Genomic DNA, 27,981 nt, shown 5'->3' on the forward strand with positions numbered 1-27,981 from the left:
TTCTAGTCCACTTCCCAGTCATCAAGCAATTCTCCTCAGCCTCCTACCTGAACAAGTGAAATGACTGCCACTCCTCTTGCAGATAGAGAGAGTGGTTTTAAGATCTTCCCTCCAGTTCTTTTAAAAGCCAGATGTTCTTTGGGCAGATGCTCTTACATGTAGGGACTTTAAAAGAAACAACAGCAGACAGGTGCTTGGAGGCTGAATATGGGATTCTTAGAGTGTCTTAGCATAATTTTTTTTAATAGAAATAATTATACTCAGACATCAGTATAGGATGCTGCTTGTTGTATCAGTAAATGTGATACACTTTGTGATAAATGTGAGTCCTGTATGAATTATCCTGTCCCTGTAGTATTCTGTACTCCTTTTGGAGATGGATGCAGGTGTATTCTCCCACCTGAGTGTTATTCTTGGGAATATGATGATTATTCTGATCATAATTTCCAGTGGCTGGCTAGTTTTCTCTCTCAAGTATGGGGATGTTTATCAGGTGTTGGAGGTGTGAAGACTGCATCTGCTGTCTGTTGGTGAATTGATGACTACAATAGTGGTGATTGTTGCGTACTTTTCACCCTGTTTAGAAGCAAAATAACAATCAGTGAGTAACTTCCTGTTTCTGTCCTAGCTAGCAACCTCCTCCTGTAATGCCTCCCCGTGAAGTCTCCCCTTTTAAAACCCAAGTCACTGGTATTGCTTCCTTTTGATCCTCCCCTGCACCTGGACCTTCATAATGCCACCCCCCATCCCTGCTACTCTTACCTGGATTCAAACAAACGAACAAAACACATCAAGAAAGGAGGTTCAGAGCAAACACTGATAATTGTGCATGTAATGTAATTGGAAGTGTTTCACTGACATGCTTGTGTGAGCTGCTTCTTCATCTTAGTGCTTGAATGTACCACTAGACTTACATTTAGCTTCTTGTGGCTGCTCTTTGATGCAGGTAGGCCATATTCTAAATAGGCTTGTTGCTATGGTGAAAATAGGAGTCCTTGTCTGCTGAGTGTAACCTTTCCTACTTTCCTGGACATTGGCATATTTTTTTCCCCCTTCCTGTTTTAAATATGCCATAGTAGAACAGAATTGTGTCATCTTTTAGGGAAGGGAATTTCAATTGTCAAGTTGGGTTGGAGGACAGTACTTTCAAGGTGTCTTCAAGAAGTTGTGGGTGGTTTTAGAGGGATGTGGGGAGAGATTGGAAATCCTTTTCGTGATGACTCAGCACTGCTGAGAGCACTGCGTGATTCTCCCCCTCTCTGTCTTCAGGGAGAGAGATGAAAAAGCTTTCCCCTGCTCTTTCCATTACCTGGCTTCTTTCAGTTATTTTTACAAGGTTAATGCATTGTGCTCAGAGTTTGCATTGTTGTGCCAATAAAACTTTAATAATGATAAGATTGACGTGCACGCGGGCAGAAGATGAATCTTCGGGATTTAGTTGAGAAAGGAAGGTGCGTGTTTGTCAGCTGCCTGAAAGGTCCAAGGACTGCCGAGGCTCATTTCAAAGGCTGTGGGAAGGGAGTGCTCTTCAGGGCTGATGGCTATAAAAGCTGAAGATGGCTGTGCCTGTCCATTAATCTGTTGAACTCATTGTTCTCCGGGTCCCCGTTTTATTTTGTTATTATGCTGCATTTTGTGCAAAAGGAACTGGAAAAATCAAGTGTGACTAAGGGCTTTGTGAAGCAGCAATCTCTTAAGGAGAAGGGAGAAAAAAGGGTGAGACTCTTCTTTCTGCTGCTCTGCTGTCAAGGACGGCAGTGGCTGCCGCTGTCCCCCAGCTCGCCTGATGTGTCTGTACTCCTGAAGCAGGAGCTTGGAGGTGGGGGAACGGCTGCCAAAATATCTGGGGCTTGCCCTGTCCTGGCCCTCATGCAGGCTGTTGTGGTCACACTGTCCCCCCACAGCCCCTGTCCCTGGCTCCGCTGGGAGCTGGCTCTGGGAACCACAGTTCAGCCAGAAATCCACAGCACTTGGCTTCAGGCTTTCTGCTGAGGATTTCACCTGGAGGTTTGAAATAACCTACTCCCCACACTATCCACCTTCTCTTTGACTTCCCAGCAATGAGTCTGTTTCTCATTTAAAGTGTATTTTTCATAACTGCTCTGAAGTCTTGGAAGAAGAAAAACTGACAGTGCTTAATTCAAGTTCAGTCCTTTCCTCCCTGTGACCTCTGTTCGTATTTTATATGAAGATGATTAATCTTTTAAAAAAAAACCAAAACAAAAATGCTGTGTCATCCTTGAGCTCTTCTGGGGAAGTTAAATTGTAGTTGAAACTAAAACCAAGGTCAGGGTTTAGGAAATCCAATGCACCTAATTTTAGGGGCTCTGAATTAGAGAAGTTTTATTTCTGTCCCTTGAAATGCTTTTTAGGAGCATTCACTTATGCCTTAGCCTTGTCCTGAGGGTTTAATTCCCTCTTCTTTGTGTGGACCAGCACAAGTCACACCAAGCACGAGGTCACTGAAAGCATAGGATGGTATCAGAGGAGTGGAAGGGAGACCCATGACTAGCTTAGGTCTTGCTGTTGAATGAAACAACCCACAGAAAAATAAATGCCATGTGTGGGAGAAAGGCCTGGCCTTTCACCATGAAGTCTCTGGTAACAAAGTCTTGGGGACTTCTGCTTTCATTTTTCTTACCCCCATTGTTATCAACGTGTATAGACAGCATACAGTTGGCTTCTTCCCTTTTGTTTCCACAGTCATCCAGGAGTATTTATCCAAGAAAACATTTTTGGAGAGTGACCCCTTCTCTGAGTAAGGGCCCTGCTGTGCCAGCATGGGTCTCCTTGGCCCCAGAGGTGCAGATATGGGCGAGTTGTGCCCTGGAGGCTGCCGGTGCTGCTGGGCATGGCCAACCCTCCATGTCCACGGGAGGCAGCTTTATCCAAGGTGCCATCTCTCCATTCCAATAGGCTGGGGAGAAAGGCAGTTAGTGAGAAGATGTGGGTTGGGATGGAGAGTGAGATGGTGCATGAAAATTGTTGTGTTCCTGGCTTCACCCTGCCAACATCCCACTTTTTTGTGCTGGCTGGGCTTCACGCTGGAACTGTGCTGCTGTGGGCTGTTTCAATAGCTAAAAAAAGAGTAAACCAGGGGATAACTTGGTGAATGACCTGCCTGTCCTAGCAAATTTAGTTTAATTTAGTAGTTTAAAAATGTCCCTGTTATCTGCTAATATTAGCATTTTGTGTGACCTGACCTGTTACGTTTGTGACCTGAGCGCCGAGAGGGGAAGCAGTGCTGAATGGGACTGCTGTACTTGAGGCTATTTTTCTCCCAGCCTCAAAAGCAGGACAATATCCCAGAATAGCAAGTAGTGGGGAAGTCACGCTGGAGTGGGAACAGCCTGCCGTGCCCGGATGGCGGCAGTGCCGGTTCCGCTGCAGGACAGGGACCTGAGACCCCGCTCGTTTGTCATCACTGCTGCCGTGGCTGCTGAGGGTCAGCCTTGCTGCTGGCATGCTGCCTGCCCTGGTGGGTCCCAGATCTGCCCACTGTCGCAGATCCTGCTCCTGCCCAAAGCCCCACATGGCAAGGGGGTGGCCTCTGCAGCAGTGCAGAACATCACCCAGTGTAGGAGGTAGGCTGGGGGTGGCATGGGGCCATGCACGTGATGGAGAACTGTGGTGTGGGATCTATTTCCAGTTCTGCCACAAACTTCCTGTTTTCAGTTTTGGAGAAAACCACTCAAACTCCCTCTCCTCTGTCCTGGCCCTATGCAGAATGGGGCTGAGCGTACTTTACTCATGGGAATGGTCTTTAAATAGATCTTGGCTTAGAGAGTGTGTTGCTGGATGGGTGCAAGACAGTATCAGAGAATTACTGGAGATGGAGATCATGTGGGAAGTGTATTAAAAGATTAAATCAAAGTACTATATAGGGTTTTTTTAAAGTTAAAAAAATCTTCCAAGTCTCCCATGCCTAGCTTTTTATCATGAGATTAAAAGAGGAGAGCTGGCAATGAAAAGTTGCTACAACTGTCCTTTGAATAAGGAAATATTGAGAGGATGAGGAGGAAGGGCTTTGGCAGTTTGGCTGGTCATCCTGGACAGGTCTGGCTGCTTTCCTCATCTGAGTGGAGAACTCAAGCTTCCCCAGCTTCCAGCAGCCCAGGTGACATTGGCAGTTCACCATGAACCAGTTCACCATCCATGCCTTGGTTAAGAGGAAGCATTTGCTCACCAATTAAATAGTCTGCATTTCCAAAATCCTATCTGCTCACACATTCTGTGTTAATCACTGCAAGTGCACAAGCACAAGGTTGATCATTGGGTACCCCACTTCTCCTCCCTCCATGCAAATGGTAGCATTTGGTTGAGGGGATAACAACAGTGTTGTTTCCTTACCAAATTCACCAGAGTCGTCCACAGACCTTTGTATTTGGATAAATTTTGTGGGTTTTGTTTTCTACATGCTGAGGTAGAATCAAACATGTGAGAGGGACTTTCCTTACAGTAGTCTTTATCTTGGTCTTTGGTTTGATGTCATTTATAGGACATCTCTACACTTCTTTGGGGAGGTTGTAGTTGTGATGCTGCAGAGAGCCAGTAACAGCCATCAGACCACTAAGGAAAGTGTTTCCAAGACACATGGCTTTGGCATGTTTGCTGCCTGTGTGTTTATGTGCTGTATCTGTATCTGGATGGTCTGTACCTGATGGTTCCTGGTCAGGCATATTTGCATCTATTAGCACTACCTGTAAATCACCTTGGTACTCGCCATCTGCCTGAATGGTGTTAAATAAACGTGAGATCCCTGTGAAAATGCGCTCATCAGAGTTAATCAGGTGAGATTTTTTTTGGGAGATAGTATTATCAGTGGCATTGCTTCTGCCAGTAATTTTGACCATTATTGGAAAGGAGGAATTAAAATCGCAGAATCAAAACAAAATTGAAACGAAAGTAGTTGATGGCAGCTGTGGGCAACCATGTGATTTAGGAAAAATGAATAAAGCTGATGAGGCAGAGTCACACCGTAAAGAAAACTTTTCCTTTTTCTATTTTTTGCTCCAGAATAACGAATGGTTGTGTTGATTTCCAAAGTGTCTGCTGCCAATTGATTTATGCTCTGATAATGATCTTATTTGGTTTGTCTTCTGTAAATATATTCAGAAGTTGTAATGACAAACAAACAATGTTTCTGCTGCTCAGACCTGCTGCATATCATGGGGAGCAGAAATAAAAGGTCTGTGCTGCATTCCTCTGGGGTTCTGATATCTGTCTGGGAAATGGTAGAGAAGGGTTTGCCTCTGCATGAGAGGCTACAGGGCAGGATTCCCAAGAATATTTAGTGAATGCTAGCAAAGTTGATCTTAAGCTGCCGAGGATATGGTGTGTTTTTTCTTGTCTTTTCGTAAGTCCTGCTTTCACTGGGATGTTTGCATGTGAAATGTATGAGAAATCCCCCCTGAGCAGAACTGAAGTGGAAATGGCCTCATGTCTCTAATGAGGGATATGGAGAATATCTGTTTGATTTTTGAGATCAGCATCCCTTCCTTTTTCCTTTATGAAATCTATGTGTTTCTCAGTATATTGACATCTCTTTCTTGAGGGAAAACATTTTCCTGCAGAGAAGTGCTACCACAGTGCCTTTGGTAGCCTTTCTGCCCCTGTTCCACGCCGCTCTTGGTAGCGGTGACAATGGTGAGCACTGCCCAGTGTTTCACCCTCTGTGGGGCTCAGTGTGAGTTTGTGATTGCCCAGGGCAGTGGGGCTCTGGAAGGTGGTGAAAATTACTTCAAATGCGTCTAAAGAGCGACCCTAGAAAAGGCTGAATGAAACAGACTGGTACTAACAAGGTAAAGGTCTGTTTAGGATTATTGATGGAGAACAGTACAAAGTTGACCCACTGGGACCCACAGCTGAGTGGAGAGCAGTGGTGCAGGGCTCAGTGAGGCTGCAGCGAGCATGCTCTGCTAAATGAGTGGTCTTGGGACTGGGGGTTTTAATCCTTTCACATAGGTGGAAAGTGTAAGGGATTAGAAAATTTGGGATTAACTGTAGGAGTTCCCTTATATTAATGTTAGCATACTTTAAATTGATCCATATATTCATTTCATTCATGCAACTGTGCAATACTTAATTTATCATGGCTCTGTAGCCCAGACAAGTACCTAAAATGCTCTCAGCTTAACATGTGCTGCGGGGGCTGGAGCAGAAAGCTGTATTAGGAGAAAGCAGGATTGAAGGTTCTTTTGCCAAATTAACTTTACAGAAAGAGTTAATTGCTGGATATTTCATGAGAGCTGTGACCTGATCCTCTGTAGTAAGTCTTTAAACAGAATCTGCAGTCAGGCACTTCATTGCAGTGGGAGTTCCATTTAGATGTGGAAAACACTTTGAGACATAAGAAGGAAAAAATACTAATACAAGTGTGTTTACTGTTTTGTCTGGTTTTATCAACTTTTGTTATGCAAAGTTAGTAGAAGGGAGCTAAAAAGGGACGGTAACTGGTTCAGACTGTGCTGGCTGACACAACACCACAGAGGATGGGTCAGTTTTGCATTCATCCATTTTTTAGTGGCTTGAACTTGATCAGTAAAGCAGCAGAGTCTCTGGTCACTACTTCAGAGTTCCTACCTTGCAGGCACAGTCTGTCTGTAGCCGGGTGTGTGCCTTACACAGCAAACAGGGGCAGAAGGGTTAGTACACAGTATTAGCTTTGAAGCAGACCTTTATTTTTCTGCTTCAGGGTTTCACATCAAGTCACTCTCCCTCCTCCCAGATTTTCTTCCTTGCCATCTCCCTCTCCTCTTCCAGGTTTCTTATCATCACTGTACAGGCTAGCAGCTTCTTTCAGCCTTGCAGCTAAAGAGGGCTTTACTACAGCCAAAAAAAAAAACAAACCAAAAAAACCCAGAAAACCAAGTCCCAAAACACCCAACCCAAACCCCAGGTCCTGTCCTGATGCTTGTCTCATAACTGAGGCAGCTCAGTGGCCAGGAGATTGCTGAATGGCTGGAAATCACGGCTATCTGAAGTCTATGGAGGGGCCATGTGTGCAGCTACATCTAAAATTTTTATCACCACCACTGCAGGTGAAAGACTTTCAATTCGTCTGTGCTGGTCCAGCAAAGTCTATTTTATTTATGTGCTTCCAAGCCCTTAAAAACTTCTTTTAGGGTACATCAGTAGGGAGTTAATAGAAACTTTGAAATATGAAAAATGCCTGTGGGTTAAGCAAAAACCTACTTGACCAACTTGAGTATAAAGCTGGTACTTAGTTGGTAGGTCATTTGCTCTGGGGGAGAGGAGAAGGTGTTCTGCTGGACCACAGATAGCATTTCCCAGTGGGAAAGAAGTTGTAAACACAATTAGCAGCTCTTAATTTAGGAAGCAGCGTACGTTTTATTTTGCTTGTATTTGTATAGTCTTGTAGAAAATGCTTTTAAGTCTCACTGCAGTCGGTTGTTGTTTTAATATTAGTTCAGTACATTTATTTGTGCATACGAACTAGGCAGCACGTATATGGGCCACTATAAAAATAATCACATTTGGAAAGAGTGAAAATATTCCATGGTTTATTCTCTTCCTTGTAACTTCCTTAAAAAACCCCAGCAAACAAAAAGCACCTTTGCAGAGGAGTTTAAAACTCTGGTTTAAAATGCCTTCCATTCAAGTTTTTTTCAAGGGAAGACTGGGCTGTTTTTTTTTTTTTTAATTTTAAACAAAATGTACTTTCTTTAAGACTAAAATGTCTTAAGCACCAGCATACTGCTCTACCTTGTTTCTGCTAAATGGGATTATAAGGGATTTAATTCTGTGAGAATTTCTGTGTTGCAGGGGGTGACTTTTTACAGTGTGCTAGAGTGAGCGGTATGTGACACTCTCCTCTGGTTCCCATCACATACCTGTGCCCTGACCTAGGTTTTCCCTCGGTGCCAATACATGAGCATTCCGGGGAATTTTGGATCAGGGGGGATGGGAGAGCAAGAAGTTGGGTCAGCAATAAAAAACCTGACTTGAACACTGGATGATTTGAAGCAAATTGTATTGATTTTTCTTTGCAGGTCTGATGGTTTTGAAAGCCACTTGCTGTGCAGCTTTAAGCCTCTTCTGCCATATGTGCAGTCAGTAAATGTTAGCGACTCGGCCAGCACCACTTGCACTGATCCACCATGCCTTGGAGCACCTTGAAATACACTGCAACCTTCAGGGCTGCTCCAGCTTAAAAGTTAAGCAGGTGCTTAAGTACTTGGGTGGATCGGAGACTTACAGGCACTACGTTGGCTCCTGTCTGAGAGAAAATGCCATCCTTACTTTTTTTAGCAAAATACTGTCCCTGCCTTCTTTTTCTTCCCAGTTTCATCATTCTCTTTCTGGCTTTTTCCAAGCTAAGTGATTTTTCTGGCATGGTGAAAACGCTGCACGTAGTAAGAACCACAACTGGAAATGGAGTATAAATAGAGAGGGAGAGTAGCTGTTTGGATTGCCATGGAGCATAGGGAGCAAACAGACTTCAGGACTTTTGGAGAACCAGCTAGATTGCTATATATTTACTTATCTTTTGTATTTTTTTAAAGAGAACTTTGAAATTCTTGGTGATATTAAGGAGATTTAGGTGCAGAATTTGAATCTTGTGTAAGTTATCATTTATCATTGCTACCCTTAATTTATCACAAAGAGAAAGATGCCGAGTTCTTGAACAGTATCTCTGCAGGTAGGAGGTGTATAAAATTTGTTACTGTATCTCCTTTTCTTTCTTCCCATCCCAGTTTTGGGAATTCCTTCTCTGCATACTCATTTCATACATTTTTTTGGCTCATACACAGTTAATTCTTTTTCATTTATCTTTCTTTTTTCCCCGTTCTCCCTTTCCTTCCTTCCCTGACTCCCTTTGCATCCCTTGTAGCTCTAGAGAACTGGCTTGTTTATTGCTGAGAGTGTGGTTGATGCCAAGAAATCCTGACTCCTGGTGCATTATCGCGGGGCTGTGACGCAGGGCAGGATCACGTTCCAGATCTAGGTCTTGTTTATTTTGGATCCTGCTCACACCGTGGAGCAGCAACTAGGACTTGACTTCTCGCACTGCTCCGTCGGCTCCATCTTCTGCAGGCTGGGATCCTGCCGTCTCCTCACGTTTGCCTGCCCGTTCCTCTCTCCCTGTGCTCCAAACCTCAGGGGAGCAGAGGGCTGGGAAGGGAGCTGAGGGTTTCCTCAGCATGAAAAAGCTATACTGGACAGACCAGCTGGTCCTTTTGCATTAGAAACTGTGACTGGAGAGTAATTTTTTTTGTTGTGTTTTGGGTTTTTTTTTCCCCCGTAAGTTGTTTGGATTGCCTTTTTGTGAAAGGAGGAATTGATCTAGGAATTGATAACGTTGGTTTGCAGATTTGGAGGTCCCCTGCAACTGTGACGTGCAGTCCTGGTTAGTGTTCATTTATCATTTCACAATTCAGCATGGAGGTTTTTCTCTCTTTTTTTTTCCATTTTGTTTTTCTCTTCCCACCTATTTTTCTTTTCTGCTCTGCATATTGCTTGCCTTGTGCAACAGATGTGAGGAACTGATCCCACTTCTATTGAAGTCAATAGCCAAATTCCTATCGACTTCGCTGACAGCGAGAGCGAGCCTCTGTCTAGGGAGTGAGGATTAGAGCTAAGTAGGAGTAAGTAAAGTACAATAAAATCAGAATATCCTACTTACTGCTTAATGCCATGAATTCTGTTTTGAAGAATTTCTGTTTTGAATCCCATGGCTTTTTATGCTAGTGAATGCCAAGAGCTGAATTCATGGGGGTGGGGAAGAGGAGGAGCTGACAAGCATAAGAGGGTTTTGGTTTCTAGAGTTAGGAGGGACATTGGTAGAAAGGAATGACAAACAGTCCGTGATTCCTTCATGACCCTGCGGTAAAAGGACTTCGGCTGATGGATGAGGGGCTTGGTTTGGCAGACAGGCTGCGCTGGATCCACTTTTGACTGTGTCAACCAAGTGTCACCATCTAAATCTGGAATGCTGTTGTGTATTATGGGAATATAAATAAACCCAAAAAAAGGCTCAGGAAGGGGAAAATAATTGGACAGAATCTTAAAATAAAAAAAAAGGAAAAAAAAAAGATCGCCCCCTTCCTGTCCCATTCTAAACATGTGGCTAAAGTAAAAATAATACGAAAACCCCATAAGAAAACCCCCAACAAACAAACATAGGCTGAGAGACCGGGAAGATGGCTACTTTCTAGATGTTTTCCTGCAGGACCAGCCTTCCCAAAGGCATCCATATCTGCTCCCGGGTGACGGTGGTGAGCCGTGGCGGAAGCTGCCTTGCTGCCGTGCAGTCCCTTCTTTGGGATGGGGGAGCTGCCTGTCCCCGTGGCTGTGGGTTCCCTCCTGCCACCTGGGGTGTGGTGACACGTGAGGGGGTGTGTGGACTTGGACCCTGCAGATAGCAGCACGGCCTTTAGCACTGCTGCCTGCCGGGGCCCCACAAGGAAGAATAGGCTGTTATCCTGGCAGGGCAATATTATCCACGTTTTACAAGCAGGAAGGCTGAGGCGAAGGGTTTATTTTTGTGTGACTCATTCAGGATGGCCTGGGAGCCTGTGGCGGACGTGGAAATTCGATGTCTTGCGGAGCCCCGATCCTGTGTTGCCTCTCCCTGTCCTGCTGAGCTCGTGGGCTGGCACCACGTACCAGCCAGGGATGCTTCTCTGCCTGGGATTGTGCTGCTGGCATGAGTCTTGGGCAGCGTGCGAGATGCGGCTTCATGGCAGAGGGTGCTGGGGGCTGCAGATTTTGGGGAGCAACCCAGCGCTGCCAGGAAGCATGGGGGCAGAGAAGCAAGCCCCCTTTTTAGGGTCGTGAACCTGGGTAGACGTGGCATGTGGATTTTGCTGCGCTGCTTCCTTGTGTCACCGCTCTGCCAGAACGCTTTCTTCGCTAGCTTTTCCTTTCTTTTTCCCTTCGCTCTCTCTTTTGGCCAGGATTTTAACATATATCACAGGCTGGTAGGCTAAGAGCCTGGGACTTCCCCTCACCACACTCAAAGTCTTTGATCTTTTGCTTTGGAGGTAACATCAAAAGAATGGCTGAGAAAGACAGCCAGTGCTGTGAAGTTCAACGTTCAAGTTAATAGCTTGACTGAAGGTTGTGCTGCATTGCTGGAGCCGGAGTAAACAGAGGCGGGTGCACACATTTCCCTGGAAATGGACCCTAGTGCTGCAGAAGGGCTTCATTTGCATTCACAATTAATCTAGGCCCTAATGAAGGGCAGGCTTGGCATTTTATTTTGTTAGGTTTTTCTTCTTTTTCTTTTTTAATTCCTCCTGCATGGGGAAAGCAGCGGGCTGGCTGGCTGGGGAGCAGTTACTTGGTACCAGCGCTGGCAGTGGTCTCTTCCACACCCTTGCAGCCCAGTCCTGCAGCTGTCCTGCTTTGTCATTTTTGGGTTGTCTTCATTTTCAAGATGATTTAGCTGAAGTCTGTTGGCAAACAATTGCCTTCCCCCTTATTTGAGTAAAAATTAAGATCATTAAATTTCTAACCATTCCCTGCCTAAGCATAGAGTAGATAGTATGGACTTCCCCAGATTTTTAAAAATTCACTTCTGTTTGTAATGCTCCTGATGTGTGTGGGCGAATGACTGCACCATCCATTTTTCCATTGCCATCTTCTCTATTCTCTGTGTGTCTGGGGAGGTTGCTTTGATTTTGTTTTTGTGTTTGGTTTTTTTTTTTTTTTTTTTTGCACTGCAATAAGGTAGGGAATTTTGTATGATTTTGCATGGCTTGGGGTATGAGGTACAGCACAAGTAGTTGCTAATTTGGCCTTGGTGGTGATCATATTGTAATCAGAATTTCTAAGGGACAAAAGACTGAAAACTCCAGTAACTTCCCTGAGGTTCTTGACACTTGTGGATGAATTGGCCTGATGTATTATATTTACAAGTTTAAAGCATCGTTATGCAGGACTGATAGGGTATGTGTTTGTCTGCTGTGTATTTTGGTGTGTACGTATGTGGAATGATTGATGTGAGTGTTAACTCTGTAGTAAAGTAAAACCAAAGGACTCTGGTTTTTTATCAAACACATTTATATGAGAGGTGCACCATGGGTACTGTCAGTCCCCAGACAGAGGAGAATTCTTCTTCTTCCTGGAACAAAATAAGGGACTCAGACAAGGAGAAGAGTTAATGGCCTTAATAAACTGAGAGAGGAGATTTAAAATTACTTTGAGAATAAAAGCACTTTCTGATATGACTCAAAGTTCTTTAAGTTTACTTCTAAAATGTAAAAGTATTAGTCACATATTATTTGCAAATTTTTGACCCCTTGAACAGAGCTTCAGTGTGGGTCTTAAATCACTCACCAGTGCAAGGGATGGGATTCACAAAGGAGCAAAGCCAATCAGGCACCCAGGTCCGTATGGCTTCTTGGAAAAATCCTGACCTGAATACTTTGCCCTGTTGAGTGAATTAACTGCTCTGAAGTGTGTGGGAGTTCAGGCCATTCGTGCCCTCTCGAGGAAATGTGGAATGCTCGGGCGGGTAATGACCCCACTGGACGAGACCACAGGGCTCTTTCTACAGGGACACTGAGGCGTGTTAATTTTTGAGCCAATTATCATTCAGAAGCGATGGCAAAACATCCAGCTCCACAGAATGACAGCCTGAAGCAGGTCTTGCAGGAGCTGCCAATCTTTTCCTGGACCAATGGAAAGAAGTGGTGGATGATTGCATTGAGCTCCTGCATTTTTCTTTTGCTGTTCTCCTGCTTGCTGGAGAAATAATTGTTTTTCCTTCTTCTTTTTTTTTTTCCTTTTTCTGTATAAATATAACTTTTTATTCTGATTAAACCCATACACAGTCAGAGTAATTTTTCTACAATACTTGGGCTACCCCTGACAGCCTCACTGGAAATCAAAGGGAGGGATCACCCAGGGAATGGGGAGGGCAGGGCAGTTCGAATTCCCTCTGTCCTTCAGGTAACATCCTACAGACCAGCATGTTGCAAATCCCCGTGTTGCTTGGGGGCAGGAGGAAAGGAATAATAATTTTCAGTAGATTAGCGGCTATTGTATCATCGCACGTTGCTTAATAAGCCTGATGTTACGTGTGAGAGGTAAGCTCCTTAGTGGGAGCAGGGTGCACTGTAATGACCTTTCGTGTGCAGGTCTGTGGAGATGAAAGTTCCCTCCTGAGGTTATGGGGTTGGCTGTGCAGCATGCAGAAACGCTGACTTCAACTTACTGTCCTGCGCAGATGCTCTCAAAAAATCTGTTTAGGAACCTGGTTTTTCTTCCTCTGATTCCACCTAGGATAAATTTGACTTGGAAATAGAACAGAAATGCTGTGTCGTGATTTTTAAAATAAATAAATAAGCAATTGCTATGAAAGGGAGCTCATTGATCCTTAGTCGCTTCATTTATAATTACCCACATATGGAGTCATCCTACCTCATCTTTAAAAAACAAACCTGCCTCTCAGAACCCCACTAGACAGCTAATGTGGCTTCTTGTGTCCCTCCCCGCCCTGCTCTCCTCAACCTCGAATACTTATAAAATATAAGCGTCCACAATAAGATTATAAAATGTTGTAAGACTGGAGCCTTTGCTTTCCCGGCTGTTCAGTAAATACGCTGTGTCTCTTGGATGTGCCCTGAGGCTCAGAAACCCGAGGCCTGCCCACATCGTGAGTTCTACTTTCCTCCTTGCAAAGTGCCTCTGGCTACTGGAGCTGTCGATGCAGCCCCTTCCACCCCCTCCCTGCTAAGAAAAAGCTTTTTTTTTTCCTTTTTTCTTAAGACAGCTGTACAGCTGTAACAAACCTCGAATAGCTACTGGGTTTTTTTTTATCAGTTGCAGGTAAGGCTAAAACCTAAAATATTCATTTGGCACTTGTGGGTCCAGGGCACTTGGTACTGGCATGTGAAGCCTTCGGTGATGCCAGTTTGGCTGTGGTTCTCCCCATGGAGCCGTGAGGGATTGGTGTGTTCCCCCATCCTTGTCCTGAGCTTCTGTGGGGATCATCCCATCCCCTTGGTGTCTGAGCTGCTGCCCTAGGTCCAGGGTTGCACCCTTGGCTTCCAGAGAGCACCCCATAGAGCATCCCATAGGCGAATGCTCTGTTGCAGTGGCTCCTGAGTGTTTTGGGGCTGGGCTGCCATCCTAGAGCCCTTCCTGGGAAGTCCTGCCCTTCCCTCCTGCACAGGCTTGCTGCACCCCTGGCTCTCACCCTCCTGCAAAGGCACAGAGTGAGCTGGTGCCCAGCTGCCAGGAATTAGTAGCAAATGGGTATCCCTGTGCCGGCTTTGGCAGGGTGAGTAGCTCTGCATCCCTCTTTTGCCGTGGTATGTGGGGTTTTGCAGGCGTTCCCTAGCCCAGGGGCTTCGCCTCTCCTCCCCTCTCCTGGGCAGCCCTGCCGTTCGCATCCCTCCCTTCCCGTGGCTGAGCAGGAATGTGACGATCTGGGGAGAGCTCCCACAGGAAGCATTTGCTGATTGTATCAGGGTGCACGCTTGAAGCTATTCTGTATTTAATTCTGTATGAACCTGATTTACCATCCTTGGAGGAGATTTTGCTCCCACTGCAAAGTCAAATATGTCTTTCTGCTCAGCCCTCTGACTCCTTTACATGGAAGTTGTTTTTCTACTACCTGCTAAGTTATTTTAATTTATTTTTGCATATTAATATTGAGGGAGAGCAAACATATATACATGAACCAGCTTAAAAAACACTCAGCGTTTCCAAATCGTGGTCCTTTAAATAAATAAATACAAAAGTTGCCTTGCAGGCCAGCCAGTTCAAAATCCCTGCACTATATTTAGCAACAAGAGCAACATTTTCGGCTATTTACAGATTTATACGCTCAGGGCTGCTCTGATGACTCCTTTGTTTCAGCTTTGGGGCTGTGGCATGAAAGTGTGACAGATGCAGATGTGGGAGCGCGGGCGGGTGGTGTCTGCGGGCTGCGCTCCCCGCGGCCATGAGTTGGGTGTTCGCAGCCGGATGGCTCGGCACAGCCACCCTCACCTCTCCAAAACAAACCTCTTCCACAACCACAAGAATTTGGCACATGGGGCAGAGTCCCTCCAGGACATGAGCTATTGCAGAGCTGCTGGTGCCACTGTTTCTACATGAATTTTTTTTAAATTCCAATTTTTTTTTTTTTTTTTTTTTTACTTCCCCTCCTGCTTCTCTTCCACCCACACTTGGAGAGGAAGAATGCAGGCTCATGCGTGTTGCATTTTTCCCTGTGCAGCAGAATTTTTTTTTTTTTTTTCTGTAGATTCATGGAGGAATGTATGATTTCAGTTTGATGTTCAAAAAAAGAGCATTTTCCTGTCTTTTTTCTAGTTTGTTAAAGCTGAAAGGATTATTTTGTATTAGTTCGCATTATTTGATTTTTGTTTCTACTCTTTTCAGCTCAGGGAGTGGATATGGCAGTGTAGTTTCTTGACTGAGGAAAATTTTTCTCTCTGAACAAACAAAAAGCCCACATTTCTTCAAAACTTTTCGTAGTGTCTTTTGTGCGTCTTAATTCTGCAAACTATGCCAGTTCAACAAAAGTTGCTTATATTTAATATATAACCAAAAGTTACTTGAAAAGTCAGCCTGACTTTCTAAAGACATGCTACGATTTATTTGGGCTTTGCAGGAATTTGGCTTATTTTCATTGGGGGTGCCCTTTAAATTGGGGAAAAGTAATGTGTAATGGTCTCAATTCTGGGCCATATTTGTTTTAACCACTTTTTTGTCTGCATCTCTATTAAGAAAAAACAACATTTTATGTGTTCTTGAGGAAAAGTTTGTGTGGCTGATGATTCAACTAAGAATATTTTTAAAAATACTTCTTTTAAATACCTAAATGCATATTGCATTGTTTTGGTGGTGCTGGAGGAAACCAGAAAATAAATACACGAGGTGGCTGCCCAGGAACAAGAGGTGACAGCACAGATTTAGTGAATACTTCATTTGTTTTATTTTGCTTTCATCCCAAATGATTCACTTAGTCCTCCGCCTAAATATAATTCTTCCTACTTAGCCAAGAGTCATCTTTCCCTCTGGCCAGATGGGGTGTGTTTTCCATGGATATCTGAAGGCAAGCCTTCATCTTTTCCTCTTCTGATGGATGATTGAGACGTCCAGCTTTTATCTGGAAGGAAAATGGGTGCAGCAGTCTTGCTGTCCCCAGGACCTGGTGCCATCAGGGAAGCAAAAAGGGGGATTATTGATAGGGGTTCCAAATCCTGGGAAGGGAATGTTTCTTTCCCGGCTCTCTAGGAGGGATTTGGAAAGAGCCATAATCCTGGGTTAGGAGTAATTTGTTACAGCAAGATGATACTTGAGTGGCAGGAGGATTCTGGCAGAGGCAGCAAGAGGGTTTTATTCAGAGGAGTAGCTGGTCTCGCAGAAGGTCAGGCTGACACAAATCCTACCCCAGCCCACAAGTGTTGTTTCTCAGCCAGCACAATTAGCTGAGGGGACTCTGTACCTCTTTTTACATCTTTCAAAGACATCTCCACACATCTGAGCTAAAAGATTACGGCAAGGAATGTGGACCAGGATATGATGCAGTGGAAAGTTTTTTTTCCAAGGCAGGCCTTTCTGAAAAATAAAATAACCTCAACAGCAACATTCCCAGTTTCTCCTAGGAGGTCAGAATGTTGCTGGTTCCAGTCTTATCTCCAGGACTTTTTTCCTGAGGTTGCCTTAAGGTTACATTTTTGTGTTAACTTAAAAAAAAAAAAGGAAAAAAAAAAAAAAAGACAAAAGTTTCCACCCCTAGGGATAGAGAATTTTGCAAGTACTTTGTTTTCTTGAGGGCCTGAAACCCTTGGAGCCATCTATTCTGCAGTTACCCCTTGTTTCATTGAAGGCCCAATCACACATGGAAACCACAAGGGAGGTGACAGGAAATTTGGTATGAAATTTGCTGGGTTTACTAGAGAGTGGCTCCCAGCAGTTCACCCAGAATTGCTACATCGACAGGAATTTCTGTGGTAGTGATTAGAGTCATGAGTTTCACTTACCCAACAGTGGAAGAAAGTATGACTCTTATGGTAAAACCCTCTTAGGCCATGTTAAAATAATGAGGAAACTGCTAAATTCTCCTGTAGCACCTTTACTCAGGATTCTCACCCACCCTGCCACTCATTCACAGGTACTCCACAAGATCTGAGATGAGAATTTGGATCAAAGAGTGAAGAAACTCCTCCCAACAAAGATCATTTAGGAAGCCCCTTTGGAGGGGGACTTGTCTTGCAGAGCATCCTTTTACTGTCGTGCCTTTGTCATGCCTCTGCTGGCTTTTGTTAGCTGGAGGTGCCAATCACTTTATAAATCAACCCTTTTTTGGCTGAAAGAGGGCAGGTCTAGATTAGCTATTAGGAAGAAATTCTTTCCTGTGAGGCTGGTGAGGGACTGGCACAGGTTGCCCAGAGAAATGGTGCATGCCCCATCCAAGGTCAGGCTGGATGGAGCTCTGAGCAGCCTGGTCTCAGTGTCCCTGCTCATGGCAGAAACGCTGGAGCTTTGGATGATCTTCAAGGTCCCTTCCAAGTCAAACCATTCCATGATTCTATGACTGATGCAGGACAGAGTTGTACAAAGATAGGTCTCTTTATGTCTGGGGTTTTTTTTTTAACCTTCACACAAATGCATGCAGTGGAAAATGGTACTAGTTCAGCATCATGGGCATGTAGAGATGAACTTCCTGATGGGCTTCACTACCAGGGTACTGAAGGAGCCTGGTTGATGCTTCCCATAATTAGGAAACATGTAGCTCCCATTCCAGACTCCAAGTGGTGGAAGTGAAGGGAAAAATGGGGGCAGGTTTGGAGGGCTCCCTTTGCTCCTTGCACAGCTGTGCTGTCCTGTGCTACAGATCCATGTGTGGTGAGTGGGGAGCAGGACAGGGCAGACATGTACTGCATCATTAAAGCAGAAACAAGCTTCATGACCACTGAGCACAGTTGTGTTGTAGGGTTTTTTTTCTTGCTTTTCCTCTAAAAATTTTTTTTTAAAGTAGTTTCAAAACTTAAAGTTATAGCCCCTCCTTTACAAATAGAGCTATGCTCTTACCAGAGTTGAAAAGTTTTAAGGGAGGCAGGGTTCCCCTGGAGCAGACCTTTTGTTAGAATGGAGGTAGTTCAGTGCCATGATCTCTGTCTCTAACATGCTGTCAGATATCTTTACTGTCTTAATTTAAAGGGGAGGAAAGGAATTATATTTTATAGACCATAAAATGCATTCTTGGACTTCATGCAAACACTAGTTACCAATTGTTCTCTCACTCTCTGGGAGGTTGCCAGGATGAGAAATTGTGTGTCTGTACATCAAATTGTTTGGTGAATCTTGGAGGATGATTAAACTTTGAGTCCAAGCAAGATGTACTTACAGAAAGACTTTCTTGAGATTTTATGACTGTCCCATTCTTTATCTAATGGAAACTCTATGCTTAAGTACAACAGAACATGTTGCAGAGAAAATCTGGGGAAAGTAGCTTAAAAATTAAGTTGGGTTTTTTTTTCTGGCTTAAAGTAGATAAAATGCTTGTTCTTGTTCCCTGATTGAAATTACACTTTTATTTGTGCCTGTCTTTTGGAACAGCATTTTGTAGACGTCTGAATAGTCCTCAGCCAACCTGCTGGTTTGTGCAGCGAGGATTGTGGGGTCTTTCAAATTAAATGTGAAAAAAGTAATGGTGCTTTCCCAAGCCCCACCCAAGATTGAGAAATATAGCCTGCAGTTACTTTGCAGAGATACCATGTGAACTGCAGAAAGTAATGCTGTGCTTCTATGTCACATGAACACTCTTCCTCTTGTAAAGCTAAAAAAATTATTTTAAATTCCTGCAGTAGTTGATTAGCCTTTACTTTGCTTCTTCATGCTCGGTGTCAGTATCCCAGAACTCAGCTGTAGGCTACCAACCTTGCCTTCAGTAGAAGCAAAAAACCTGTCTTACTTCAGTATTTCAGTAGAACTGATGTCAAGAATGACTTTCATCCATGTCAGAATGAGCAAATAATTATCTGCATTTGCTTGAACTTTCATAGGCAATAATTTTTGAGGAAGCTTCTGGTTATTCTCTTTAACTCTCTCCCATGGCAGCCTCCTCTGCACCCTTATCCCTGTGTACAGAAAACCTGTGCAAGGGGGGGTGATGCCTGGCAGTAGGAATGGGATGGAGCTGTTCCATTGCATCTCCTCTGGGATGCAGGAAAAGGGCTGTGCGTGCTCTTCTGGGATGCAGGAGAAGAGCCTGGAGACTAGGTCAGGAGAAAGCACAGGATCTGGTCTTTCTGGGACGTTCCCACATCTCCAGTCAGGAGAACTCCAGTTGTTGAGGTGCCTGTGGGGCTCAAGATACTGCTTTGTGCCTTACCCCACTCCAAAAAGGGCATCCTCTTCGCCCATTACGTTAGTTTGCTCTGTGCCTTCAGCTGAGACAGTTCCAGATTCCCAGGGTTTCTGCTTCCAGGCATCCCTCCTTTGAGATAATCTTGGGCTCTTTAATCACTAACACATTTCTCTAACTCTCAGCCAGTGGAGGACTCAGCTGCCTCATTTTTCTGCCCTAGCAGCACCTCAGCAATGTGACAAAGGCACAGGCGAAATACTGAAATGGGCAAGTCAAGGTCCCGGTGTCAGGGACTCCTGGGTATTACTGGAAAGGAAGGAGACAAGGTCACTTAAATTCTCAGTAATGGGAAAATTAAAGGACATTTTAGATTTTGAAGAGGACTTAATGCCTTATGTGCATGTGTCACTGCAGGTACCTAACACCAGTTCCTGGGGTTTTTGCCACTCTTCCCCTGATATTTATGTAACTTACTTAATAATTTATTTTTGTGATGTTGCAATAATTTAAAGGATGGCGTTAGTTAAAAAAAAAATAGTGGAGATATATGATAAATACTTCCATGTTTTAAAATTTTATGCTTTAATTTCTTGAATGCTCTGGGGAAATCTTTTGTGTGGAAAGGATTGGTCTCATTGAAATCAACCTTGCTGCTTTTGTTTTGAGCAGCTCCCCTGTGCCTCGTGGTGGTGCATTACATATTCTGTAGAAGGACTCAGCATCGTGGGTGGTGTCTATTACTTCTCATACAAAAATTCCAGACATTGCAGATCTGCAAGGAATAGGAGGCCTTTTTAAAGTTCCTTCAACAGCTTCCTTCAGTTATTGAAAAGAAATCCTTCAGATTTTGCTCTCACACAACACACCTCTACAAACAGTGATAACTGAGACCAGAAATAGGGGTTTGAGGTAAATTAAGCAATGGAGCAGAAGCTGGGGGTCCACATTTAAATCTTTAGAGGCTTTGCTTCTGATGTAAGTGGGGACAGACCTTTCTTTGTAGGTACCAAGGTGAGTATCCTCTTGCAACGATTTTTTTTGTCTGTAGAGAGCAATTATGGGGTTGTTAATCTTTGTTCCTATCAGCTTCCCCATAAATGTCAGCTCTCCCCTCAGCCCTGTGATCTCCTGTGTTGCTGCTGGATTATATCTGGTTAAAATTTGTCTAGATGCTCCCTCCCAGAAGAGCTTCTAACTAAATATCGGAGAAACTCCTGACCTTCAAGGTGTGTACTTCCACGTGATTCTGTGATGCTGGCCAAGGGAGAGACTAACAGCACAACTAGGATCAGGAATATTTCTATTTGAGATCCAGGGAGAAAAGTGCAGGCTTTGGAGGTGTGGTCCAATGGTTAGGGGAGGTATTGGAGACCAGTGCATCAAGCTGTGACTCCAGGAGCACTGCTCCTGCTTGTTTCAGTTCCTGGGAGCTAATAAGCTCCAGCTGCAGGAAACCTGAGCTGGAAAGCATTGTGCAGCTTTCCCTCTGTTTAAAAATATGGCTTTTTTTTTTTTTTTCTTACTGCATTTATGTTTTTGTATGTTGCAGAACATCACTTGTAGGGCAATCTAGCAGTGAAAACAATAGTGTGACAAGGGGACAGGTCCAGGTTGGACACTGGTGCAGGAAACACCTGTGAGCTTAGTGCCATCCTTTCCTTCGTGGCTGCACCGCTTCGAGCCCAGCCCCGGCCTGTGGGGCAGCTGCTGGCCCTGAGTAAGTTTCCAGCAAACTCCTCTAGTGCTGGATATGAAGTTCAGCTGCCTTTGACCAACTCTGCTGTGAAAACTTGGGAAAGTTGTTTGTTTGCCCAGCCAGTACTCAGGAAGGTGGCTGCTTTGGGGGGTGGCTATGCAGAGCTGCTCCCGGTGGGTCTGTGCTTTGCGGGACCCTCTGGTTGTAGATGGGAGGTGTGGATGTGTAGGGAGGTTCTTGGGGGTTTTTTTGTTCCTTTCTACAGAAAAAAAATCTGGGCCATTCAAATAATTTTCCTTTTCCCTTGTGCTGACAATTTAACAACCTTTTTAAAAGCTTTGGTTTCTCTCAAGTACGCTCGCCCCATACTTGTTTTAATTCTTGTGTGGAGGCCTGGAGCTTAACAATTATTTTGCTTAAGCTCTCTGAGACTTGCCATAAAACTTTATTTTTTTTTTTAAACACACACATGCTAGTGATCCCCATCAGATCATATTGTTAAACAGGGAATAAAGTACTTGCACCACGATGACATTATTTAAAAAAAATGTTAAAAGCAGGCCAGCAGAGCCCATTTCAACAGTTTTGTTCTGAAATAATTTGCACAGATTTGTTAGAGTTAATTTGTTGAAAAGTTCAGTGTTTGTACAGGCAAGTCCTGATTTTCACACTGAGACACAAGAAGCAGGAGAGGAGTGAGTGGGTGTCCAGCATTTCCAGGAGCAGGATGGTGGGAATTTCCTTCCCTCTTACCCTTCTCCCCCCTTCCAGCTGCCTGGTGCAGAAATGTAAAAGCAGTGTCAGAAGGCTGGGAAAGTCAGCTTTGGATTTTTGTGGACTCCCTGCAAATCAGAGGAACTGTCTGGCTCAAACCTGCATTTAGGGCCAAGAGAAGAGGATTTCCTGCTATTTAGTTGCTGGAGGAAGGAAAGGATTTACCTCTCTGCTGTAGCAGGACTTCATTTTTCTCCTTTTTAATAAGAATATCGTAGCGTAGGGCAGCAGTCGTAAACCTGCGAGAGCAATCACGGCTCTCCCTCCTCTTCCCCGTGGTGGTGCAACTCCCCCCGTGCCCAAGCATCCTCCTGTCGCAGCTCCCAGCCCCAGCAAGGGCTTGGCATGTGCCTCCAGTGGGAAAGGGAGAGTTGTGGAGGGGGCGGCTGCTGCGACGTCGCTCCCTGGGCCGGCTGCCGCACTCGGCCGCCATCTGGATCCAGTTAGCTCTCTCGGCAGTAGGGCTGAGTCTCATTTCCTCCAACCAGTAATGTTATATAGGCAGTGATCCTGTTCTGCCCTAACATAATTGAAAATTATGTGTATTGTAGACTCGCAGCGCTGAAATGTAGACTTGTAAAAATCTGTGGCTCAGGTAGCCTGTGGAGATTGAATTTGGCACACAATGAAGCTTTTATGTAAAGTAAGAATTATAAGCCACCACATCAATATTGTGTTACAGGCATGACAATTCTTGGATGAGGAGGCCTTGAGTCAGGCTCGTCACCTTAAACAATGCTAATATTTCATACTTTATCAACAGGGCTGGCATTTTGAATCCAGCAAACTGGACTTTTTTGCTTTTGCAAACATCCTGCCGTTGAAGCTGTGGGTTCACTAGCTTGACATGGGCATTGGCTGTGGACTCTGGCCCCCTCTGCTTATCTGACAGACAGAACATCTTGCCCTTGGCGGGGCTGGGAGGCTGCTCTGGATCCTGGCCACTTGGTAGAGCTCATGGAAGTTGCTTTATCAACCCTTGTGTGTTTCTGCTTTCCCTTGGGTCCAGTTATTTGATTTTATTTTGTCTCCCACTGGTGTATTATCCACTGGTAGAAATGGAAGCTGTCCATGTCTGTGCTTGTCTGCAAAACTGAGCCCTCTGGGTTTGGACTGTTCCTGCTAGGCTTCATGTGCATGTCCAAGAGAAGCTGTTTGTGCTTTAGCCTTTGCACTGTAAGACTTCTTGGATCCTCTTTGCCAGGAGTGGGTAAGAGAAGGGCTTTACTGAGAGTCCAGACTAAGGGTTTTAAAAGGAGAAAAACAAAGTGTAACAGTAAGATCTTCTGAAACGTTCATCTTGCCCTTAGGTCAGCCTGGTGTAGGAGCTGAAAGTATACGCTGAAGGCACAGGCTGTGGTGGGATAGAGGTGGAGTGGGAGCAACCATGCCTTCTTGCTCTGTTTCTTCTAATGGAATTTATTGCTAGTAAAAACCAGCAGAACTGACAGTCCTGAAGGCTTTGTAATCCCTGCAATAATTACTGACTGGATGGGGTCTGCTGTGAGCTCACCCCTGCTGCTTGTCAATGCCTCTGTCTGCCCTTGGGGCAGTCTCAGAGAAGCCCACGTGTTTCTTGGCCTGTGTTTTAGGACAGCTGCTGCCTGAGCTCCATACAGGTTGTCGTGGTTGTAGGGATATTCCAGGGTTGCTTGTGACTGTGGAATGGTCATGGAAAAATGAAGGTGGTGGGTTTATTTTTGTGGCTAATGGCTTGGTGGCTGTTCCCTGAAAAGCCACTGTTGGAGCTGTCATGTTCTTGTAGGGGCAGTTGTGGCAGCGGTAGCTTCTTGCTCTCCAAAACAGTTGTGGACTTGGAAGCAGAGTCATGCACACATCCTGTGAGGACATTTTCCTTGGAAAAAGGGAAAAATACTTCACTGGTTGTCTGGAAAATGCAAGAAAGCCAGTAATAGCTGTGACCCATCAGGACCCTTTCTGTAAATTTGTGTGCCCCTCTACGTGGTGGTGTTTCGATTGCTGTCTAAGAAAACTGGTGGACTTCTGAAAACGTAGCTGTTGTCTTGTTTAATAGTGCCATCTGCAAATCTGAAATGTATCAGATTTCCCCTCAAGTTAAAAAGCTCTCCGTTGGCTTAGGCTTTGGGTCCAAATTCTGCGCACTCGGGTTGCATTTTTACGCCCTTTTTTGAAACCGCAAAGGGTTAGAAAGTTGCTTTAACATCATCTCGACTTTAAAATTTATGTTGTGGTCACATATATTGAAGAGCAGGGATTTGGTGCAAGTGATCAAATATCTGGAGGCTTACAATCGAGTTGTAAGAGTTAGAAATGTTGCTTACGGGTAGTCTAGTTCCGGTTTGTTTGGGTTTTATTTCTTGTTTTTAAGTGCTGAAACATTCTGGTCCACATTGCACAAATCCCAAATGTGAACATGAATAAAAACAAGACTTCTTGGAACTTGAGGAACTCATATGGGGCACAAATCCAGAGTATGGGTTTGTTTATTTGCATTCCAGTAGCTTGGAAAACTCAGGCCCTCCAAGTGATGGGAATTGGTAACACATCCTCCCACTGGCTTCTGCTTTTTGGGCACCTCAGTGCCCAGAGTCTTGCAGCAAACAGGCCTTGCATGTGAGCAAATGTTTGGCATACGTGACCAAATGTGATAGTGATGTGCTGAAAGCATGGAACCAGATCTCCTTCCTTCCTTCGTGGAGATTCAGATGCAGCTTCCGTTGTTCTCCTGGAGTGGCGGGGGCTGTTTGTGCATGGTGGTTCTTCAAGATTACTCTTACTTAAAAAAAAAAAAAAGGAATGGGTAAACGTAACTATTTCTCTAGTGAGTATTTTCTAGGAATATATCTGTCAGGTCAACCAGAGTCTAGTGCTAAACAGGAGCTTCTGCAGTGGCCTGATCTATGTGGGCAGCTGCTTTTCTTAGTTCTGGGAGGGGGCTGAAGGTATGTGGCCATACACATTTCTTCCAGCACGATGCAGGGCTTTTAGAAGTCCCATATTAACCTGTATTAATTGGGACAGCACAGCACCATGCAGAGAGAAAAGCTTGGGCTGAAATTATATTTAGATGTATGGCCCAGAAGTTTGTTTGGGATAACTGATTCCTCTGTGGGCCTGCTCTTGTTCAGACCAGAGTCGAGCGCTTCTGGTGCAGCGAGCTGAAGCTTTTCTTGCTTTTGAATCAATGCCCCATATGCTGCAGACATGGCACCTGTGTGTGTTCAGCCTGTCTGCTGGTGGCAGTGCCACAGAGAAGTTGTGGCTGTCCCTGAGCCAGGGTTGGCTGACAGAAGATAAGCAAGAAGAGAATCTGTGGTATCTTCCAGAAATGGTGAAAAGTAGAGAAAAACAGTGCCTGGGGTAGTGCTCTGCCTTTAGGGCTCATACAGCACTGGGGAGTTGGAGCAGTTGACTTGGTGCATTTGCTGAAAGAAGGCTGACAGATGACCCATTCAGTAATGAGATCACATTCTTAACTCATGATATGTTTTCCCTCTGCTGACACTGATACCCACCTTTTCCCTTGTCCCATCCTCTCCATGGTTATGCTATTTTGTTTCTTTGTGGGTTTTATTCTACTTCTAGATTTGCTACAATTAGTAAAATTAATGTAATACTGTCTTTGCAATCTGTTTTATTTTCTTTTATTCCTGAACTGTAACAGAGTGGTATGAAATTGTTAGTTCTGCACAGATTTTGTCTCCACAAACATGTAAGGTTGTCTTAATTTTTGTTTCAGTTCCTTGCATAAGTTTTAATTTATACTTTTTTATCCATGTTACCTAAGATTTGTTATTTTTTTTGCCTTTCTTTTCTGAACTCATTTTTCTTTTCCCATTTTTGTTTCCTCCATCCAGTATCTGCAGATGAAATGGCCACTGCTTGATGTTCAGGCAGGGAGCCTTCAGAGTAGACAAGCCCTCAAGGATGCTAGGTCTCCATCTCCAGCACACATTGTTGTAAGTAAACACAGAAAGATGTTCTTCCTTTGTTTAAAAAAAAAAAAGGCATTTGACATTAATGGCATTGGTTGTCATCAGTTTTCTTTTACACAGACCAAAGGAGAAATACTTCAAAACAAACAAATCCCTAACAAGCCTGTGGTAAAAGGAGGGAATACTTTTTTTATCACTGGGCTGTTTATGAAATTATCATCCATGTGCCTTGCAGGAGACTAGGGAGCCAAAAATGCTCTGAATTTACACACTGCAGAATTACGTAGTGGCAGTGGAGCCCAATCAGGCTGGTTTACACATCTGACAGTGTTGAAGTGAAGAGAGTCAAGAGCCTGTCTGGAAAGCAGTAGAAAAATCAAAACCAAGCCTATTCTATGTCTTTTACTTAAAGAAATCTTTCCTTATTGTAAAATCTTGGATGAGAGTTTGTGAGAGTTGGTCAGCATTTTACCTAGGTGAAGGCTCAAAAGAAAGAGCCAAGTTTAACAAAGCACATGTCCCTTTGTGTTGTGAAGACTTCTCATTTAGTATAAACAGTGTTATCAAATGTTTACTACTACCTGCAAAGTATAAAACTCTCTTTATAATGAGTAGTATTTAAAAAATAGTACTATATTAATTTCTAACTTAAATTTTCAATTCTTGATTAATTTTTCATGTGCTTCTATTGTGAAAACAATGTTGAGTTTGCAATGTTCAGTACAAATTTACATGAGAGTGGTTTGGGGGTTTATTTTACTTTCTAAAATAGCATCCATAGAGGATGCTATTTTAGAGGAAATGGTTTGTTTATGTGGTGATTTGCAAGAGAGGTGATATGCAGTGGTCCATCCTCACCCATAGCCAGTGTCAGTGCCATTTATTGTTAAGGAACATCTTAGCTCTGACTATTCATCTGGCAAATTTACCTCTGGAGAAGATGGCATGTAGTAGATCAGAATATTTCTTCTGAAGTAATTCATCATCAAGTTTAACATGATTTTTTTTTTTTAAACTTTTTACAACCATTGGATGATAAGGTAAATACCAGGAATAGAAACTCTGCTCATTCTTTACTTTTAGCTCTATAGTCTAAAGCTGACATAGCTGGTAGATCATCCAAGGCACACATTGGTTTTGCTAGAAATCTCAAATTATACTAAGCATTTGAGGAGCTTCTTTTTCCATTGTTGTCTCTTTAAATTGAGAATTGTCAGCCCTTTGCTACGAGTGTTATAGTTCTTTATTTAAAAAGAAAAAAAGGTTTCTGATGTTTTAGAATCCATAGCTTCTAAACCATCCCTCAATCCATCAGAGAGCAATTGGAACAAGACTGGTATCTGCCCAGTTGCTATCTAGTGCTGGCTGCTTCACTTTTTCAGAAAGACACTTTTTTTCCTTCCTGTCCACTTGGGCTGTCACTGGAGGAAGAGATCAGAGAAAAGACACGTGGCTGGTTATTCAGAAATCTACAGTCATCGAAACCTGCCATCATCTTACTCTTAAGAGATGAACTAGAGAAACTTTCCTATTTTAGTTCATTTCTTTTTACTGCTGTGCTAGAGGACTGACACAGGGGGTGGGAATGTTCCCGGGGCTCTGGTGTGGTGGAGTGGTGTCAGTCTCATAGGAAGAGATGGAGGGGGAGCAAGAGGCTTCTCCTGGGTGGTTGCAGCTGGGGAGGTCAGGCTGAGTTTGGTTTGGATCACCTGAGCTTCCCAATGCTGAGCATCCACTGTCCCTAAGCCTCCTGCCCTGCAGGAGAGCGGACACTTGCCTTTAAAACCCAAAGCAGCTTATGGTGCTGAGGGGGTTGATTGGGGTCTCAGCTCCCCTGACTCTCTCCAGCCCTTCCACCCAGGTGTGGGTGAAGTGGAGACGAGCGGTCAACAAAATATACAAAAAGGGTTCAAAAATCACAATCATTTTGGAAAATGAAGCGAAACCTGCTTCCAGGGAGGCTGATCTGCTTTGTGTTTTGACCATTTATGGGGTTCTTATGGGTCTCTTTAAAAGCTGTTTCACTCTGCTATTCAATAAAAAGCATATTTACCATAGCAACCACTTAGGCCATGAGGAACATATACTACCTCTGAGATGGAGGCCACCTTCCGAAAGAGCCACAGCTGGCATTTGTAATGTGATCTTTTGTGCTACTTACAATATTGGAGGGAGAGGAGGCGGAGGAGGGAGTGAGGGGGAGATTGGTGGGTTTTTGGGAGGGGGGGAGGTTCTGCAAGGTTTAATGTTTATTTCTAGCAGCAAACTGTTTTGCCTTGTTCTGTTAAAATATATAAATA

At 44.1% G+C, this 27,981-nt stretch overlaps 1 protein-coding gene across 13 annotated transcripts in view; it reads left to right on the forward strand.

Annotated features, from left to right (window-relative positions):
- TCF7L2 (transcription factor 7 like 2) overlaps positions 1-27,981 on the forward strand; it is a 173,528-nt gene that overhangs the window by 36,825 nt on the left and 108,722 nt on the right. For all 13 annotated transcript variants that reach the window (XM_069020034.1, XM_069020033.1, XM_069020039.1 and 10 more), the window contains one exon: positions 25,604-25,705. In XM_069020034.1, the coding sequence (XP_068876135.1) occupies positions 25,604-25,705 (102 nt within the window). The remainder of the gene's footprint in view (positions 1-25,603; positions 25,706-27,981) is intronic.

Source organism: Aphelocoma coerulescens, chromosome 6 (genome assembly GCF_041296385.1).
Source record: "Aphelocoma coerulescens isolate FSJ_1873_10779 chromosome 6, UR_Acoe_1.0, whole genome shotgun sequence".
Lineage (NCBI taxonomy): Eukaryota > Metazoa > Chordata > Aves > Passeriformes > Corvidae > Aphelocoma > Aphelocoma coerulescens.